Raw genomic sequence first — 19,512 nt, forward strand, 5'->3', positions numbered from 1 at the left:
GCCACTGTCCATTTAAATTCGCCATTTTAGGCTCAGGTGCCTCGGAGCACGCCTTATCGAAGCCGCCAGCGTATAACAACCGATAACAACCGAATAGTCAGCTGCTCGTTTCAAACAAGTGTTGCCTCGGCGTCACTTTATGTAGCTTCGCGATGCCGAGTTGTTGTGCCCTCGGCTGCTCGAATAAGGTCAGTGCAGTCGCGGCCAGCTCGGCTGTAGCAAGTTGTAACTTATCAAAGCCCACACATGAATCAATGTTAGCTGTACAGCATAAAAAGGATTCACAATTGCGCTTGATAGCGCGCTTCTGGCTTTGGAATACGGTAGTTATTATAGAACTGGGCACTACAGCTAATTGTAAGCTGAGCGCATTCTTTAACTGCACGTTCTTTGTGCCAGCCTTTTCCAGATATGCCCGACAGGGCCTTACTCGAAGTAATTGTGAACGCCAATCGCACGAACATTGCTATGCCACAGACGCACTGCCAAAAGTACAGCCGTCATGGGCGAGGCCAACGAGGAGACGCGAGAACTTTGACCCTGACAGCAGCCTATAACGACGTGAAGGTGACATATATTTTGCAACAGCGTCAAAGCACCGGAAAGATCACGGAATAAAGGTAGTTAATGCGGGATGCATACTGAGCGCTGCCTAATGATCTACAACTAACGCAAGAAACGCGAACGCAAAAAGCCAGCGCAGCGCTCGAACTGCCGCGAACCAAGGTCACCGCGAACCATGCGCAAGCCCTCTGTGCAGCGCTTGCACGACCACAACTTAATCACGCAAATGCAAGAACGGAATTACTGTAACAGAGCAATTTGAAACGTCCACGTTCGGTCCTTTCGCGTTCACGAACTATCCTGAGCCTAGCTGCCGCACACGTTAACAAACACCGCGCTGTCCGTATGCGCCAGCGGCATCCATCCCGCAAATATCCCCTTCTACACAAAAATATACAACAAAACAGCCTCACTTAGGGCGTGTTGGTAATACGGGGTTCTAGAAATACTATGTAACAGAGCAGTTTGAAACGTCCACGTTCGATCCTTTCGCGTTCACGAACTATTCTGAGCATGCCGCACACGTAAACAAACACCGCGCTGTCCGAATGCGCCCGCGGCATCCACCCCGCAAATATCCCCTTCTAGACAAAAAATCTCGCGTCAATCCACCCCGTCAATGTGGTTGGAAAGCAAAGCTGTAAACGGCACCCATAACGATTACTCATGCGACGTCACTTAAAATCACTCACATCGCTCTACAAATAGTAAAACCAGAGAGAAGTGAAATCCACTTAACCACACCATTTATTACTTCAAAGAGATATTCTTGGTAAGGTTAAATCAATGCATGATGCATGAACGGTGTTTGGTAGAGTTGTATTGGTGTAGCAAGAGTGGAATCTTTTTTTTATAAAATCAAAGTAAGCTCCAACCCGGTGTTAGACGATCTGACTTCTCCGTCTCTGCGCCGCGGACGGAGGCGACGAGACTTGCGGCTGAGAAGGAGGAGGAACAAATACTTCTGTTAAGATTTCTGAACGGCCCAGAGTGCAGCCTTGGGAAGTGATTCCTTCTTCTGTGGCGCCCATATGCAGTCTGTGCGGCCTGTGTTCTGTCCACCCGCTGAAGCTGGGTAGGTAGAGAGGGCCTGGACAGCAGCATCTCCCATTGCTCTTGTTGAGTAGTTGACGGAAAGAGAAGAGGGTGCTCAGGGCTAAAGTCGCACACCCCGATTACGGGGCGGAGTATTCCTACTTCTGAGAAAAATTTACATTCAGCGTCGAAGCGATTCGGATGCATTACGTGAAGACGAGTAGGCTGTGGGAAGGAGCCCGGATTGTATGAGCCGTAGGGTAGTTTGTTGTTCTCTGGAAAGGTCAGGGTAAGGCGAAGGTACGGTCTGTCTCAGAAGGCGATAATGCTGGATTATCTCTCTAGACGTGACAAGCGGGTGACTGTCCTCGTGCACCTCTATAGCACGGGAGGTAAAAGCGCAGGCTTGTTGGGTGGGCGTATTTGTTGCCCTACATTGAAGCGTGAGGTGGTGTCCAGATGAGCTAAATGGAACCGTTTGGGGAGTGGTTTTTTAGCACGCACAGTGCAGGTCAGGACACCCAACCCGACTGGTAATTCCAGTAGGCTTGCTGGGAATCGGTGACTACCCTCCGAACCCCTGGTTGAGTGAGAGCCAAGGTGATGGCTGCCTCTTCTGCTGCCGTCATTTGTTGGGTCTTAAGCGAGGTACACACAAGGAGGTTGGTTCTGGAGGTAGCCACGATGATGGCCTGTTGCTGCCCTCGATGTTAGGAGAAGTCTGTGTAGATAACTGCATGAGCCCCACCGAGGGTGGTGTTTAGCGCTTGAGCCCGTGCTTTTCGTTGACCCTCGTCATGTCAGGGGTTCATATTTCTAAGCAAAGGGAGCATCTTTAGTTTTAGTCGCCAAGAGTCTGGGAGTACGTCAAGCGGAGTGACATTCTGGGCTGCCCAGCCAATCTGGTGAAGCATGCGGTTACCCACCGCAGTTCTGAGTCGGACCTTCTGGTTAGAAAGATGGCCTTCTATCAGCTCTTCCACCGTGTTGTGGAGCCCGTGCTAAGCAGCCTCAGTGTGGACGCACTCATGAGAAGACCAATGGCCTGCTCAACCGCCTTTCTAATCATTATATAAAGCATCTCTATGATTTCCTCGACGAGAAGAAGATAGGGGTTTGTCGTAAGTAACTCTCGAGAGGACAAAAGCTTCAATTAATCGAAAGGTACCGGATCCTTTAGGGCTCGCTTCTTGGTGGCAACTCGCCTGATCACGTGTGTGATTAAATTAAGGTTAAGTCTCCTGCCACGCGCGTGGCACGAGCTGCGCCCCCCTGGCAACAGCTGCTGCCACGCAGAAGTGACGTCAAGCTAAAGTAATCACGTGACTTCCTGTGACGTCACAAAACAAACGTCATATTTACGTCATTTGATCATGCCACTTTTTTGTGTTGACGACGGCAGCCGGGTGTTCGCGTCTTGTGTCCCGATGTTCTCCGCCCGTGGTTCGAATGGCAGGCCTGACGCATCGTTACGTCCTTATCTCCCTGTACAGCGGCTGCCTCGCGGCGCTTTTTTCTTGTTGGGAGGTGTGCTTGTAATTATTTAGATTGGGTATTTTTTGTGAACTTGCTGTTGCACGTCTTGGTAAGCCTAACGCATTGTTTTCTGCACGCTGCTTCGCCCCGCTTTTTACATGCTCCTAGAACTGTACTGTTGTCGTTTAATATTTTGTAAGCTTCACGTTGTTTTGCAGTTCGCGTGCTATTTGCTTTACGCGCCTGCATTTGTTGTCTACTTGTGCCTCGCTTCTTCCATGCCACGCCTTGTGTTCTGATTCTGGAGTGGTGGCTCAATTATAAAACGTAGGGATCAGTATTTTCCATCGCGTCGCGCCGTAGCGAGCGACGTAGTGTCAGCGTGTGCACGAATCGAGTGTCGTCAGGTAGCGCACGGCATCATCGAACGCAATCCGATCTCGCATGTAGCTTCTGCAATTTTTCCCCCGGGGCAGTAGTACTGTCGCCGAGAAATGTATCCTGACTATTCCACAGAAACGATCTGTGCACGTAGCGCTGCAGAATCCGTGCAGGGAGCGCAGTTGCCCTTCCGTGGGTGGAGCCCAACTGCCCGTCCAAAGATATATCTATTCAAGATACCACTGAAACCATTCGCCGACTGGCTGGCTTCTTGTGCAAGGAGGCTCAAGCTCCAACTGTGCAAGCATGGGAGAAGTGCAGCCTGTAAGATCGCCGTGTGAGCCAAGTTTGGAACTTCTGCTAATAGTCCTTTAAAAGTCTGGTGTGCATAAGGTTAACAAGTGACAATTCAGTTATTGTTCATCTATGCTCAGATTTGTTGCTTAGTACCATTGTGCTTTCAACTTAGGAAGTCTTAATGAAATGATAGGCAAGGCTTAAAATTACTGCTTGGCTCTTATTTCCCTTTCCTTCGCTCCAGTACCTTTCGCCTCCTCTAACCTGGTTAGGCAACAGAACTTCCTCCTGCATCTGCTTTGAGTATGTATTTTGATAGGCTCGTTCCTTCTTTACTCTTGTGTTTGGCTTGGTTGGAATTGAACATAACCAGGCACAATACTTTCATTCACTCTCAGCAGGATGGGCTAATGATGATGAGAGCTTATCTCGGAGGCTTGCAGTCTTTGCACAAATTCCAAGTGGCTGTGACATCTATATGCCCATCCCAAGCACTCTGCGGAGTTCGACTTGACACTAATGCTTGTATTCGCAACTGGTGAAGCGTGCTTAAGCGTCTACTGTCAAAGCCTTTGGGGTAGTGAACAGGAAGAGTTTCCAATTGTGAGGGGACGTTTCACATTCTATTGCTTTTTAACTCCGCACTGTGTAAACTGTTTTGGAAAATTGCTCAAGTGAATTTACTTAGTGGTAAGGGGCTTTATAAAATGTCCCAACAATGATGCAAGTCTCGTCAGAAGCCAGCTGCTAGAAAACACATTCACGGGTTGTGTGTTGTGTGCCCATTAGCTGTTTCTTTTTCTTCCACAAAACGGGCACTTAAACAATCCTTTAAGCCAACAGGCGTAAAAAATAGTTCATCAAGTACAACTTCGGGGTAATGGTTGGTGTCGAGCGTGACATTGCCCACTCCCAAGAGTACTTCTTAATTCCTTGTGCAAGAACTGGAGCCAAGGCCACGTGCGTAGATGTGAATGTCTGTCGGTGTTTGTGAAAGTTGCAGTACAGCTGGAAGGTGTATGGATCATGGGTGGCTTTAACAATAAAATGACTGCTGAACGTATTTTTGCTCTGGTATCAATGAGCAGCATGTGAGCATTGATAAGTGCTTCACTGTTGACATTTTTGTTACACAAAAGCAGGCCATGTTAAGGCCCCCTGGCAAATATTCATGAAAAACACTGGACCAAAAAGCTGCCAACACATGGAAACCATGTTGATCACGGCACCTTTCCTAGTACTTCAGTACCGTTTATCAGTGCTGTGTTTTTTCCCCCCAGCTAGTAAACTATCCCAGCGTTGCACCTTAAGCCAGAAATCAAACACTTGCTTGTCAATGACAAGTGATCTGCCAAACTTCCGTGTCTATGCAAAAAGTGAGTAGCTCTACTTTCTCTGCACTGTTTGTGCTCTGAAGTTCCGTTTCTAAACAAAATGCCAGGGTTCTTCTGGAAGATGCACAGCATTAAAACCTCAACAAAAAAGGAATAAGCACGCGATACTTTCTTGCACTACACTAGAGCGCTGCGGGAAAGCCAAACCAGCAAGTGATCTTTTTCTACAAAGCGCTGCAGAGCAGAGGCTCTGCTGCAGAGGAGCCAAGAAAAAGATTCCTTTTTGCGGACACCAAAGCTACGCTGGAAAGCCAAAATGTGTGGTGTCTGTTAATGCAGATTAGCTGCAAGACGGGCATGTTCACGCAAAGATTTATGAACCAGGCTGGCGGGGTAACAAAATCATTGAATGAGGCTACAACAAAATGTGTTATGAAAAATGATATAATACTGTTTGCTATAAATAGCAATTAAAGGTATAAAATGGTTCTGACACCAATTAAATGGCCTGTTGGAAATCATTGGCAAAACCTAAAGAGCAACATTTCATACAGCTGCAATTGAGAAATAGTAAAGCGTGGTTGGGGCCTGAATTCAGCAGGCATGCTCCAGCTGAGAATGTATAATTGCAGAGCAAAACAATTATAAAGGCCTAGGGAAAAGGTGAGCTTCGTTGAGTTTACCACCAAGGTATTTGGTAGAGAGAATAGTTACAAAAATAAAGAAGCAACATGGGAAGCTTTATTTTCCCTGATTTAAGTTTATCAGCACTGAGCTTCATGTTCTGCATGTCCCATTGAAGAATGTTACACCTGCATGCACTCGGCACATCACATTTTACGGTATAACACAGTTTACTTCGAACATAGGTAAATAAGAGAATATTGCATAAGCAGTTCATTTATACGTGAAATAGAAACAGCAGGGTTTTTAAAACGAAGCCCGTAAGTGTGCTGAATGAAAGGGACCAATGATGAGTTTATGTTGTCACTAATAACAAATTTCAACGACCTTGTCAGAAACAAACCCCTTCCATGGAGGGACTGTGTGTAATCAAGATTTTTTTGATAAAAGGTTGTAAATGTATGTCAAAAGGTATTTTAACGCCCTAGTCGTGGCCTGTGAGTCATCGGCGCTTTTTTCTGGTGTTTAGATGATCAAGGGCTGTTGTATGGGATCCACCTTCTCTTCTCACTTTGGTCACCATCTTTCTTAGTCACTGCATTCATGTGCTTGGTCAGGGAGCTAGCAAGCGAGGACGACAGTCGGCACCAACTATCAGCTGAGTTCCTTCAGGCTGGGACAATTGCTGGAGAGGCTAAACAATGTTTTTAAAATCCCTGAGAGCTTTCACTTTTTGTTTTGTTAAAGAACATTTAGGCAACCCTTCAACTGTCTGAAATAACAAAAATGACTATTGTGCCCGTTATAGTTAATCTACGCACAGTGAACGATGGCACAAAATCTATCAATGCGAACCTACCCTTTGAACCTGCTTAATATTTAGCAGAGACTCACTCCATTCATTAGCTGTTTTATGGCACTGTGGGTGGGCTACTGGTTTCCACCTATGGAGCCTGTGGGCCGCACTAGTTTCCAGTCGTCCTGGCAAATGTTTTTGGAGACTAGCACTACCCTGCAGTGTACGAGCCATGGATTCCTTGGGTTGGCCATGTGAAATTCTAGTGAATCGTTACAAGCCACCAAAGAAAGTGAGCATTTGTTTATCGACCACCGTTTTGTGGCCATGAAAAGTTTCGTTCATTAATTAAAAAGACTAACAAATGAGATCAATTTTATTGCAAACTTCAAACAAATAACTGGTATTACAGAAAATGTGTAAAGCAGCTGGAGCTCCATAGCCACTTTCCAGCTATTTCTCCATGCCATCAGAGAATCTTGTTTGTGCGACTAACAGATACCGACCTATTCCACTGCAAAGAAACATAACTGGGCGATTGCAGTGGGGCCTCTAGTTCCGTTTGATCATATCACTTGAGTGTTTACTTACAGTTAACATACTGATGACTGTGTTTATAGTGTATGCACATATAACATCAATGTAGTTTGAAATTGGGATCTTTTGCACCATTTCTTTTTGTTAAATTCGCCCCATGATAGCCTTGACGTTTGCCTATCAATTACATTTGCAGCATGCTCGCTGCTTATACCTGTTTACACAAACAATCCGTAGATGCTTTCACGTTCTAGGCATATCTTAAGATTCTCTTTGACGTTGCTTATTGAGCCTGTGCAGAACCCATAGGTTTTCATATGCTGGAGTGCATGTAGGTGCATTAGACATGATGGCCGGCCAAGCGTATACCCTTCCTATTGCCGTCTCTACAGCCTCTTCTCTGACCCTATCGTCTGGTTGTGTGTCCTGAATTAACTTCCTTTGCATGAGGGACTCAGTCAAGTCTGGCCAACATAGCGTACACCACGGTACAGTGAGACGTGAAAGTTATACCAGTGCAGTGGCTATGAGATGAAGCGTCTAGCTAGTCTACCTTTTGAAGGTCGCAGGTCCTAAACTGTTGTAGAATCATGTATCCTACTACGAAATATTTGGTTTCTACTAGGAAATCTTTTCAAGCGCTGAATATCACGCAATTATGATCCTTGTGGCGCATGCTCACAAGACTTTTCTGCTCATAAAACGTATCGTGGGTGTAAAACAAATTTTAAGCTACAATTTCGCCCACTAGAAAATAAGAACTTCCCGATTTTCGAGTTTTCCTTGCTAATATTTCAGAAGAGGAGATCTACTGTAGTGGTACGTACGTGGTACATGTGTGGGGACACCAAAGATTACCTTTCCTATTCTCGGCGCAATTGTCTGTAATTGTAATGCGCACATGTGCCTAGTAAAAAACGGTTGCCGCCACTACCCTTCGTCCTCGGCACTGTACATTCTGATTAACTTTTGGCGCTGCTAAGTTGTCTTCATTTCGAGAACACACACCGCGATTTCAGGTCGCCCATTTAAGCATTCTGGACTTGCCGTGGTGCAAACTGTTGATAGCAGATGCCGCCGCGCCGACATGCGTCGGAAGGTTCACAGAATTACGCTCGGACGGTGTCTTTTCTTGTGTGGAACGTAGCTTGTTCGAACGAGGCCAGTCGGCTGTGCGATGTCGTCTCACGTACGCTGAAACTGTACGCAGGTACCATCGGCGTACACCAAGCATAACCAAGCGGTCACAGGTCAACATTACTCGAGAGCGGCTATTTTGCTGCGGTCTGGAAAGGCTGGCTGGGTCCCCACGCAATACATAATCACAAGCAACTTTCTCACGTTTTCAGATAGTGCTTCTAACAATATGAACTCCGGTTTATCTACGTTGTCGGCCCGAGAAAATCGGAGCTTCGTCACGCTTTCGGATACGCGACTCCATGTGCGCGATACGGCAGCTGGCAGCAGCAGCAGCATCGCCGGCTGCTCCCGCAAGAACAAAAATTGTTTGTTTAGAAAAGTTGTAGCAGTTCAATGGTGCGTTATTTTGTACTGCAAATAAAAAAAATGTGTATTTCGGACTACACTACACAAAATAATGACAATTATTAATGTTATGACGTCATTATGACGTCACGCGTGGCAGCAGCCGTTGCCAGGGGGGCGTGGCTGCTGCCACGCGCGTAGCAGGAGACGCTGCCTTAAATTAATGCTGTTTTTGAGGCGGTGCAAGGAGACGTCACTCTTGGTGTTGGCCTGGAAATGTAGGACCAGGATCTTGATGCTGGGGTTTGGAGTGATGGCCTGGTCATCAAGGAGTATTGGAATGTATTCCTTGATTTGGCGTGAGGGCGGACGACAAGGAGCTGTGATTTTTTACGTGAACACTGGAGGCCACAGGCTTTAGCACATTGGCGTACTAGAAGTGAGATGCCATGCATTGGTGTGAGCTTCCTTTAATTTTTGTAACTCTTAGGACATGAGCAAGGTGCGCACAGGGCCCCTAGACGGGCGTGAGTGGTCGTGTGATGCTTTCACGTGGCATTCAGCGAGAAGGCAGGGGGTAAACCCGTAGATGTGCTTGGTGAGTACACCATTTGTCTTCCCGTGTTGGCGTGGGCTCGTAGCTGAATCGGTAAGACAACGGGCTCTCGCTTTGTGAGTCTATTAGTTCCAGATTCGATTCCCGGCGGTGCCAGTAAATTCTTTTATTTGTTCGCTGGAGTTTTCTGGTGACACCAACGGTCGCGAAAGAACCCTTGGGGGGTAGAGGTAGAAAGCTTTGCTTTAAAAATGTTTTGGTGCCTGTCAATAACACGTCCCTCTTGCCCTTATTACGTCACCATAGCGCGACATTTGAAAGTTCATTGAGTGATTATGTGGTTTAACGCGCCGAAACTACACAGGTTATGGGGCGCGTGGTAGTGGAGGGCTCCGGATAAATTTTGACCACCTGGAGATCTTTAACGTGGGCTGAAATCTCAAACACGCGGGCGTTTTTGCTTTTCGCCACCATCAAAAAAGCTGACGTCGCGGCCTGTAATCGAACGCGCGTCGTTGGGCTCAGTAAAACAACGCCTTAGAAAACATTTGAAAGTTCAATGTTCCTTGCGATTCTTTTGCGGTTAAAAACGCATTATGTAGCTGGAATGGAGTTGAGTGACATACCAAAGTCTAGTTATTTCAAATAGAACAAAGTTGTATTTTGTCTTCATGGCATCTTTAAATGTCAAGGTTCCCACCACGCATACGACTCATTACGCCCTTACGAAGCGGGACAGAACGCTCAGGGTATACCTCACGCAACAAAGAGGGATGTATTTGGTGCCACGAACTTTTGTTTCGCTATGTGCAGAAGCGATCCGACGATACGATATGCATTTTGTATTTTTCTTGTCGACTCAGGCTTCAGGCAGCTGTTTTCCTTAGGTGCATAAGCTGAAGCAGATCGCTGCTTGCATTTTACTCATGGACCACACCACATGCTTTGGGGAAGCCCAAACACCAACAGGCGAGGTCGGAGCCCAGTAGCTTTTGCCTCAGACCATGGGCTGTGCTTACTAAACGATGGAAGCCCTACTTATTTAGGTGGAACGAACTACGGAAGTTGTTTAGACTTAACGTTTGTGTCACGATGTCTATCTGGTCGTGCACAATGGTTCCCAGACATAGAAACTCGTGGAAGCGATCACATTCCGACCTATTTAAAGATAAATAGATTACGAAGTTCCTCCGATCCTAATGTTATTCTGGTAACCGATTGGCCCAAGTTCAAATCAAGAATGGAAGACATTTGCCGGAGCAAAGACCTTGAAAATCCAGAGTCCGCCATTGGAAGCACACTCCAAGCCTGCGAGCCTTCCGTCCGGCTGTCTCCAAAAGTGACCGAGTTTGACGTGAAGCTAGAGCGCGTTCGTGCTGTTAGTCGCCGCGCCGAACGCAGATACCGGCGAACGAAATGTCTCGAATATTTGAGAATTTGCAGACGAACGCAAAAGAAGATCCAGCAACGCATTGCCCAAGTGCAAGCACAACGTTGAAAATCTTTTTGTGACTCGCTCGACCCTCGCAAGCCTTTGTCTATGATATGGAAAACTGTGCAAGGGGTAATGACTCCCGTACAGCAGCGCCCCCAATTTAAGGCCCTGGCTATTCACCAGAACTGCCGAGCGCTCGAACTGGCCGACGACTTCTGCGTGAGAATAGCCAGTGGAGCAGGCCATTCTAGACTACTGCTCGCCAGTGACATCCCTGCATCGCGGGAATCAAGGATGGACGTCCCATTTTCCATGGAAGAACTGCAGGCGGCATTGCCTCCGTGCAAGCGATCTTAGTCTTCTGGGTCTGATGGAGTCACATATGCTGCTTTGCGTCACCTTGGCAAGGATGCCCGACAAGCCTTGTTGGAATATTTCAACGACCTATGGTGTGATGGTTCCGTTCCTCAAAAATGGAAGTCCAGCCGCCTCGTTCCTCTCCTGAAGCCCGGAAAATCTATGCTGGATCCAATGGCATACCGACCAATTGCACTTGCGAGTTGCGTTGGATAGCTGATGGAGCGAATCATTCTTGCACGTCTAAAGTGGTTCCTGGAGCATTACAATGTATACCCTGATGTCATGTCTGGATTCCTTCGTGTACGCTCATCCATTGACTGTGTTATTGATTTGGTAACTTTTGTGCAAAAGCAGAAAAGTGCGAACCGAATATGTGCTGCGTTGTTCCTCTACCCCCTCTGATAACGTGCAGCACGATGCGATTCTAAAAGTACTGCAGGCTGTGGGGATCGGCGGCCGGGTCTCCCAGTGGATACGGAACTACCTAACAGGGAGGTCATCCTTTGTTATTACTGCAGATAGGCAGACATCAGCTCACTATACTCACCGTGGTGTTCCCCAAGGAGGCGTCCTGAGCCCTACACTGTTACACCTTACACTTATTGGCCTGACTTATTGCCTTCCAAGGAGGGTTCAAGTGTCCATATACGCCGACGATATATGTGTTTGTGCAGATGGCGTGACTCGTCTGCATGTGCGCGCCCGACTGCCAAATGCCGCAGACTTGACGACCTCCTATATACACGGACAAGGGTTGAAAATATCCAGCAGCAAATGCGCCGTGCTTCCGTTTACACGAAAGTCTATGTCTGCGTGCCCTCTGTATATTAATGGAGAAAGGGTGTCTTATGTGAGAAATCATAAGTTTCACGGCATAGTTGTCGACACAGGCCTTCGTTGGAGCGCTCACGTAAACGTTATAAAGAAGAGGCTCTTTGCAGTGGTGCATGTACTCCAACTCATCGGCGGCAAGACGTGGGAAACACCAATGAAGTCAATGTTACAGCTCTACAACGCACTGTTCTTGGGCTGTCTATGGTACAGTGCTCCTGTCCTCTTTGGCGCGTGCCGCACAACTACTCGGTCACTTCAGGGTATACAAGCTCAGGTCCTGCGAACCTGTCTTAGCCTACCACGATGTGCGTCCACGGCAGCGACCATTGCCCTGGCTCGGAATCACCCTTTGGCAAGCTTTGTGGAAGTTGAAATACTCAGGACACATATCAGGCACCTCGCCCGTCTACCTGATCATCACCTAATACCAGCGACCCGTCCGCGGGCGTCGTTCGCAAGGGTAGTAGCTGCCCGCAACACCAGCATTCCATCTAACTAGACGCCGGCGATGCGATCACTCCTTCCTATGTGGTGTGTGATGCAGCCCTGAGTGTGCCTAGACATTTCAGAAGTGATGTTTCCATACTGGCCCTGCAACGGCTAACTTTGGCATACCTGCACGAGACATACAGTGAACGAACCCATGTATACACCGATGGCTCCGTAACATCGTCGGGTTCTGTCGGCGCTGTTATTATACCACGAATGTCACTGTCCAGCAAATTTAAGATAGCCAATCCTACAGCCTCCACGGCTACAGAACGTTCGGCCATCCGTTGCGGCGCTCTTCACACCATCGAGCAAATTTCGTTCCGCAGATGGGCTATCTTCTGTGATTCGAAGACTGCACTTCAGTCACTACAGTCAGCCCTGTGCCGGGGACCTCACGAACAGCTCCTGACAGAAACAAGAAGGGTGTACTACCGTGTTACCCAGGCGGGTCATGATGTCACCCTGCAGTGGCTTCCCAGCCACTGCGCCATTGTCGGCAACGAAAGTGCGGACCCTGCCGCCCGGTTTGCGCATCAAACAGCGACGACTGTACACATTAAACTGTCTAGGACGGACGGAGCTTGGGCCCTCCGCACACTTCCCCGGGAAACAGCTGTCTCCCAATGGTCTCCAGAAGAATTCACATGTGCACGCATTGGTGCCCTTGACCCGCACCTGCAGCGTCCCCTTCGACTAAGCCTCCCACGGTCTGACGCAACTCTTCTTTGCCGTCTCTGGCTGGGGGTGGCTTTCACAAATGCTTATTCATACACCATAGGAATGGCAGCAAGTGAGCAGTCCAAAACGTGTGGCACGCCGGAGACGATACGGCACGTTTTATGCGAGTGCCCACGCTACTCGCCTGAAAGAAAAAAGGTGTCGTCAGCACTGAGGAACCTGGACTCTCTGCGGCCATTTTCGGAAGAGAAGATTTTGTGCCACTGGCCCTTTTTTGTCATCCGCCCAGAAGGCGACTAAGGAACTCTTACGCTTTCTACGGGCGACGAATGAACCTAAACCCCAGATTATAGTCTGAATGCCTCCAGTGTCAATGCTTCAGCGCTGGACATACGTGTCTGCTCCGAGTTTTTTTTTTTCATTCTTTATTTTCTCTTTTTGCCTATTTTCCTTCTCCCACGTGCAGGATAGCAAACTAGGCTCTAGCCAGGTTAACTTTCCTGTCTTCCTTCTACACCCTTCCTTCCTTCCTGCTCGCATTTCTAGCGGCTAGGGGCGACCTCCCACACCAGACAATTTTCGCGCGCCACACAATGAAGTCTTCCCCGTATAAGAACAGTAATGGTACCGACAGAACCCAGCTGGTTCAGACAAAAATGCCAGTTTTTGCAAGTGCGAGCTGCCCAGTACGGGAATGTGTGCATCAGAAAACACGTAGTTGAGAATACACAGCTGCGCAAATCTCGCGAAGTGCCGGCAAAGCTACAAATGGAATGAAAGCAATCTACGCACATTCAGCTGGACGTAGGCTGTTGTGTGAAACAGGCCGACAGCAGGCGCTGCGCACTACCATTTGTACGATGTAAGAACCCGGGTTCCTGGCAGTGCTGACCGGTAATAAAGATTCCAGGCATCGTAGTAAGCTTTTGGTGGCCGAACTGCGGTTTCACTACAAGAAATAACAATGTAGACGCCTTTGTTGATTTTACCGTCGTTCAACTCGATTCCGTCCCTCAAAACAAAAACCATGCGCTCGTTTTCTACGCATTGTCAACACACACGTTAACCAGAATGAATGAATGTGCAGGGGTGATGGACTTCCGTGAGGCGCAGAAGGTGATGCGCTTCCACACGGACGACTCCCTGAGTGACCGCGGCTTCCACATCGCCGTGAGGCAGAACGAGTGCGGCGATCGCGCCGGAGGCGGAGCTACCCCCGGCGCAGCGGGCGAGCAGGGCGACTGCGACGAGAGCTTCCAGAAGCCGGAAGCCATGCTGGTCAGCGTCAACTACCCGTCGAACTACGGCAACAATCTGGACTGCAGGTACACCCAGACCAGAAGTATAGCCCGGTGTGCCTTGCTTCACCTCGCGCCTACGGTGAATGCCGAGGCGTTCGCCTTGCCCAGCCAACAATCCACAGGCGCCACATTACACAAGACAGACTTTCTCGGAGTTATAAGGGTCGTGTAACAAACTACACCTCTCTGTGGCACGCGACTTTCCTGCGGCGCAGCCGTCATCAGGCGCCACCACCGGCAGGCCCGGCCACAAATTTCACAGCTGTTAGTCACTCATGTTACGACCTCCGGAGAAATTCCACTTAAAACGGGGCGTTTTAAAGTGTCGTCTCACAACGTCAGCCGCATCTTCGCCAAACGGCGAAGTAAAACGGTGGTTGGTCAGCCATTTCGATTCGATGGTGGTTTATTTAACACAAAGAAACAACATAGAATGGGTATATACAGGAGGAGGTCCCGAAGTCAATGACTGCAGGGGGACCTCCTATAAAACAAGCATCAACAAGTAAACGTTTTAACAAACAGTGGTTACTGTATTATATTGAAACCGACAAAACAGATATTACAAAACTGAGATTGCACAATCAAAGTAAAAAAGCAACATGTGATAAACGCAAACAAAATGAACTCAAATTGACTGAAGATGAGCACGCAAGCTATTTTTGAAAGAAAAAATATTTGAAGCACTTTTTGTCAAGTGAGGCAAACAGTTCCATTCGTAAGCAGCAGAAAAATGAACAGCTTGTTTACCATAAATAGTTTAGCTTTAGGAAGTAAAACATTGTTATGAAAGGCAAAACGAGTGCAGCTCTGAAGTGGAAGCTGGTTAGCAGTGATAATTTCGATAGGAAGCCTACCGCTGAAGAATTTAAATACTATGATGCAAAGAGAATACTTAACCAAATTAGAAACCGATAAAATGTTATGTGCACGAAGCAGCGCTAAAGAACTGCAACGGAAATGACTATGAGTAATAATCCGTATGGCTTGATTCTGCATATGTTGCAAGGGGGACAGGTGCGTCGGGTTTGTATTGCCCCAAGACGATATTCAATAACTAATGTGACTATGAATGAAAGCATAGTACAATGAAATTAGAGTCTTCAACCCAAAATAAGGACGAACCTTAATTAATATTCGTATTTCATATGCTACCTTTTTAGTTAACAAAGCGATGTGTTTTGGGAATTTGAGATGTTTATCAAGCTCAACACCTAAAAAAGTGGCGTAGTCCGAGCAAAGAAGTTGAGTACCATTTAGGCAGATGGAAGAGTATTCCGGTATTATTTTGTGTTGAGACCTAAAAATAATAAATCGAGATTTGGACGAGGTAATGGTTAACATGTTTTCCCGACACCATGCATCTAAATTATTACTATCAGCATCAAGCTTCACAATTAGCGATTCTAAATTCATATCAGTTGTAAAGATAGTGGTATCGTCAGCATAAAGTACACCAGTTGAAAATTTAAGGCATTGCGGGAGATCATTCATAAAGATTAAAAATAAAAGAGGACCAAGAAGAGATCCCTGTGGGACGCCTATATTTGTTAATTTGAATTCAGAGTAAGTACCAGAGATGCATACGGTTTGTTTCCTATCAATTAAATAACTTTTTATTAGGGGTAGAGCAGGGGCGGTAATTCCAATTGCATTTAATTTTTTAAACAATATGGTATGGTTCAGGGAGTCGAAAGCTTTAGACAGGTCAATAAACAGCGCACCAACCAGATATCCCGCATCAATGACTTCTTTAAATTTATCAGTTAGAAATATTAAAGCAAGTTCAGCAAAATACCCAGCCCTGAACCCGAATTGATTCGCCGATAGTATGCTAAATTTTGATATATAACTTGTGAGCCTCAGAACAAGTAGCTTTTCAATAATTTTGCTAAAGAAAGATAATACGGCTACGGGGCGGTAGTTTGATATGTGAAGTCTGTCCCCTTTCTTAAACACCGGTGTGTGCTTGGCATTTTTCAAAACGGATGGGAATACACCAGTCTTAACGATAAGATTTACAATGTGGGCGAATGCTAGAGAGACGAGATGCGCAATCAACTTGATATATGAAGGCTTAAAGTTGTCTAATCACGGACCCGTGTCGTTCAAATTGTGAATAACCCTATACACTTCTTCAGGCGAAGTGGGTAAAAGAAAAAAAAAACTGTGAGGCAAACGTGGAAAATTCGTGTTGAGCGATTCAGGCGGAACTGGTCGGTTGGGTGTTAAAGAATCTAGAAAAGCGTTTGCGATGGCAGATGGGTTGTCAAATGCGCTGTTGTCTGAATTCATTTTGTTACGGAAGGATTCATCGATGTTTTATTTAGGAAACAGTTTATAACTTTCCATTGCTTTCGCACGTCATTCCCCGCACTGGTGATTTTTCCCTCAGAGTAAATTTTTTTAGCGTCTTTGAGCAGCTTGCACAATACTTTAGAGTAAGTTTTGTAGCGAGCTAGCAGACGCGAGTTAAATTGTTGTTTTTTAGTTTTTTTATAAAGATTGTCTTTCTTTTTAAGACATTTCAAGAGACTACCTGTTAACCATGGATTATGTGGAGCCGCAAATCTTTTTTTGCACTTGACAGTGGTACATGATATTTGAAGAGCATTAGACAACGTAGAGGCGAATAGCTCGAATGCTTTTTCCGCGTCGTCCTGGAGCAGAAATGCTGGCCAGTCAGTTTTTCCGATTTCTTCAAGAAATAAGGGTGCGTTAGACTCTGCTTAGTAAACAGCATACCGTCGTTCTTAGAGGACATGTTTATTTGAACGAACATGGGGTAATGTTCTGTTATTTCTACCTCAATCACTCCTGAAGAGGGTAATGGAACAAGATTAGGTAAGACGTGGTCGATCAACGTGCTAGGTCCAGTGGCACAACATCGAGTTGGAAGCGTAAAAAGGCATTCTAAACCGTATCCGTTTAGCACGTTAGTGTATTCGAAGTAAGAAGGAGTCGTAGAGTCAAGTAGGTTGACGTTTATGTCACCCATTATAACGACGTTTTTCTTTTCTGATGATAACGTGTGCAGGACACTATTTACCGCTGTACAGAAATCAGTAAGACATGATGAGGGCGAACGATAAATGCAACCGATAACTAATTGCTTAGTATCTTTCGGAAGGAATGCATCAGGAAATTCAATCCAAACAGATTCGCACTTATGTAAGTCCAGCGACAAGTCAGAGCGACGGCGATAAGATAATGAAGATGCGATGCAAATTGCTGCTCCACCAAGGTCACTATGTTCACGATAACAGTATTCAGAGGTGTACCCTTCAAACGCGAATAGATTTCCATCATTCGGAGTCCACCACGTTTCACTCAAGCAGATAATAGAAAAACAGTGACGAATGGTTGATAACAGACATGCTATTTCATCAAAGTGTCTTCTTAAACTACGCGTGCTTAGGTGAATGATGGAAGTAGAAGCAGAAGATAGGCGATTTGCAAGTTCAGAAGGGCTGAAGTAGTCGGCCGTGAATTCGAGGGCACCCAATCAGCACAAGTGCAAGATGCAAGAGAAGATAGCCAGGTCGGATTCAGAGGTGATACGGAAGGATCGGCTGTCTGCAGTTTGGCGGGCTTTTAATTGGCAGTTTTCTGTCCAAAGGAACAGCACCCCTTTTCTTTTTTCAGTTTCAGGGCTTGCGCGAAGAGCCGTTTAGTCTCCTTAGTCCCGTTTTGTCCGTTTAGTCCCGAAGTCTCTGTTTAGTCCCGAACAGCCGTTTAGACACCGGGCTGCATTCATGATGGCGACCTTATGTGCAGCACATTACTTCAAGGAGTCAGTGGCTTTCCCCCTAGCATAAAACTTCTTGCACAATCATGGGGTCTTGTTTTGAATATGCATCACTGGTAAGCTTTTTTTTCATGTAGACGTCAGTGCCGTACACGTGGGCAGCCAAACGTATACGGGGCAGCGAGTCCCTGCGTATTGAGGTTTTCACTTTTTTTTTTGCATTGTTCATGATTCTTACCTCATGTTTACTCATATTGACACGGTCAGGCAGTTTTTGTCCATAGCATGGGAGAAAACAAAGCCTGTTTTGCGTGCGTCTGTTTTTCCACCATCTGCTCCGAGCAAGAGCACGCTGCTGGCATATGGTGACCTGCAACTGCCATGAGCGACTTTTACTTCTCAGTTTGGTAAACTGTTGTTTTTATTTTTCACTAAACAGGAGATACTAGGCGCGGTGCTTCTAAGCTTATTGAGTGTCAGTGCCGGGAGGTGGCTGCTCAGGAAGGGATGTTGTAACGCCATTTGAGCACACTTGTTCGTTTGCATCGATGTGCAAAAACATTTTGAGTGCACGGAGCCGCTCAATTCCTAAAACAAACTGCGGTGGACAAACCAATGATGAGTGAAAACGACCCTCTCGCACATCGCCCCTTGAATATACGAAATCGTCGTAAACACGAGACGTCGCTGGGGCACTGGCTCAAGTCACGGGTTTTCAGGGGCGCAGTCATTCTGTTCTTTCCACCATCCTACTGCTTCGCTGAACTGACATTATTTACAGACCCGGTCCTATCACAACTTGCGAACTCTTACAGCTAGCGTCTTCGATCTTGCACGAGAAGTGGCGTACAGCCAGTACAGCTACATTTCACACTCTCTTATTCATGAAATCCCGAAACACAGGCCAATATCACAAGTTTGCTCACATCGTCGGCCCTTTGCCGCGAGTTAAGAAGGCCCAAGACACTTCATTACCTCTTCCTCGTCGCCCATAACCATAAGCTCACACCCCGTCATACGAGAAACACTACCACGGCTGCAAATAAAACTTCCTGAGGACACAGATAACTCACCGCTTAACATAATTCACTTGGGAACCAGTGGTGCGAGGTTATCAGTTGCAGGGACATTGAGCACGAGTAAGTAGAAACACGAACAAGTATTGATGCGTTTCTGCAGCGTTGTGAGCTCTGACAAAGTTGTGGTGCGAGAAAGTACGAGTGAGCGCGGATTAAGTGCAAATGCACGTCACTGCGAGCCTGAGGGAGTTAAGTACAGACGAGCATTTGCACAATGAATTTGTGTGGGTGCAGTGCAAGCGGAACAAGATCAATTCATTCCGAATATTTTCCCACATCTTTTTCCTAGGTCTGCACGTAAGTACGAAGACTGCCTCAGAATATCCTTGCAACCAAAGGCCGCAAAGGTCTTGCTTCCGATTTCGAGTGTGGAAACTCTCACTTCTGATCAACTGACCAGGACTAATTATATAATACAGAAACATATGATGCTCGAAGCCGCTGGATCTGTGTCTCGTGACGTGAATCCTGCAGGCCTGGGCATTGAGTCAGCGTACTGA

The 19,512-nt window shown here is 46.7% G+C and overlaps 1 protein-coding gene across 1 annotated transcript in view; it reads left to right on the top strand.

The window, feature by feature from the left end:
- LOC144173288 (bone morphogenetic protein 1-like) overlaps nt 1-19,512 on the top strand; it is a 93,446-nt gene extending 73,934 nt beyond the window's left edge. Inside the window, exons 11-12 of the mRNA XM_077701802.1 lie at nt 13,972-14,226; nt 19,487-19,512. Coding sequence (XP_077557928.1) covers nt 13,972-14,226; nt 19,487-19,512 — 281 coding nt within the window. The remainder of the gene's footprint in view (nt 1-13,971; nt 14,227-19,486) is intronic.

The sequence above is a fragment of the Haemaphysalis longicornis genome, unplaced genomic scaffold (assembly GCF_048455015.1).
Source record: "Haemaphysalis longicornis isolate Haplotype H1 unplaced genomic scaffold, Haemaphysalis longicornis Haplotype H1 scaffold_1, whole genome shotgun sequence".
Lineage (NCBI taxonomy): Eukaryota > Metazoa > Arthropoda > Arachnida > Ixodida > Ixodidae > Haemaphysalis > Haemaphysalis longicornis.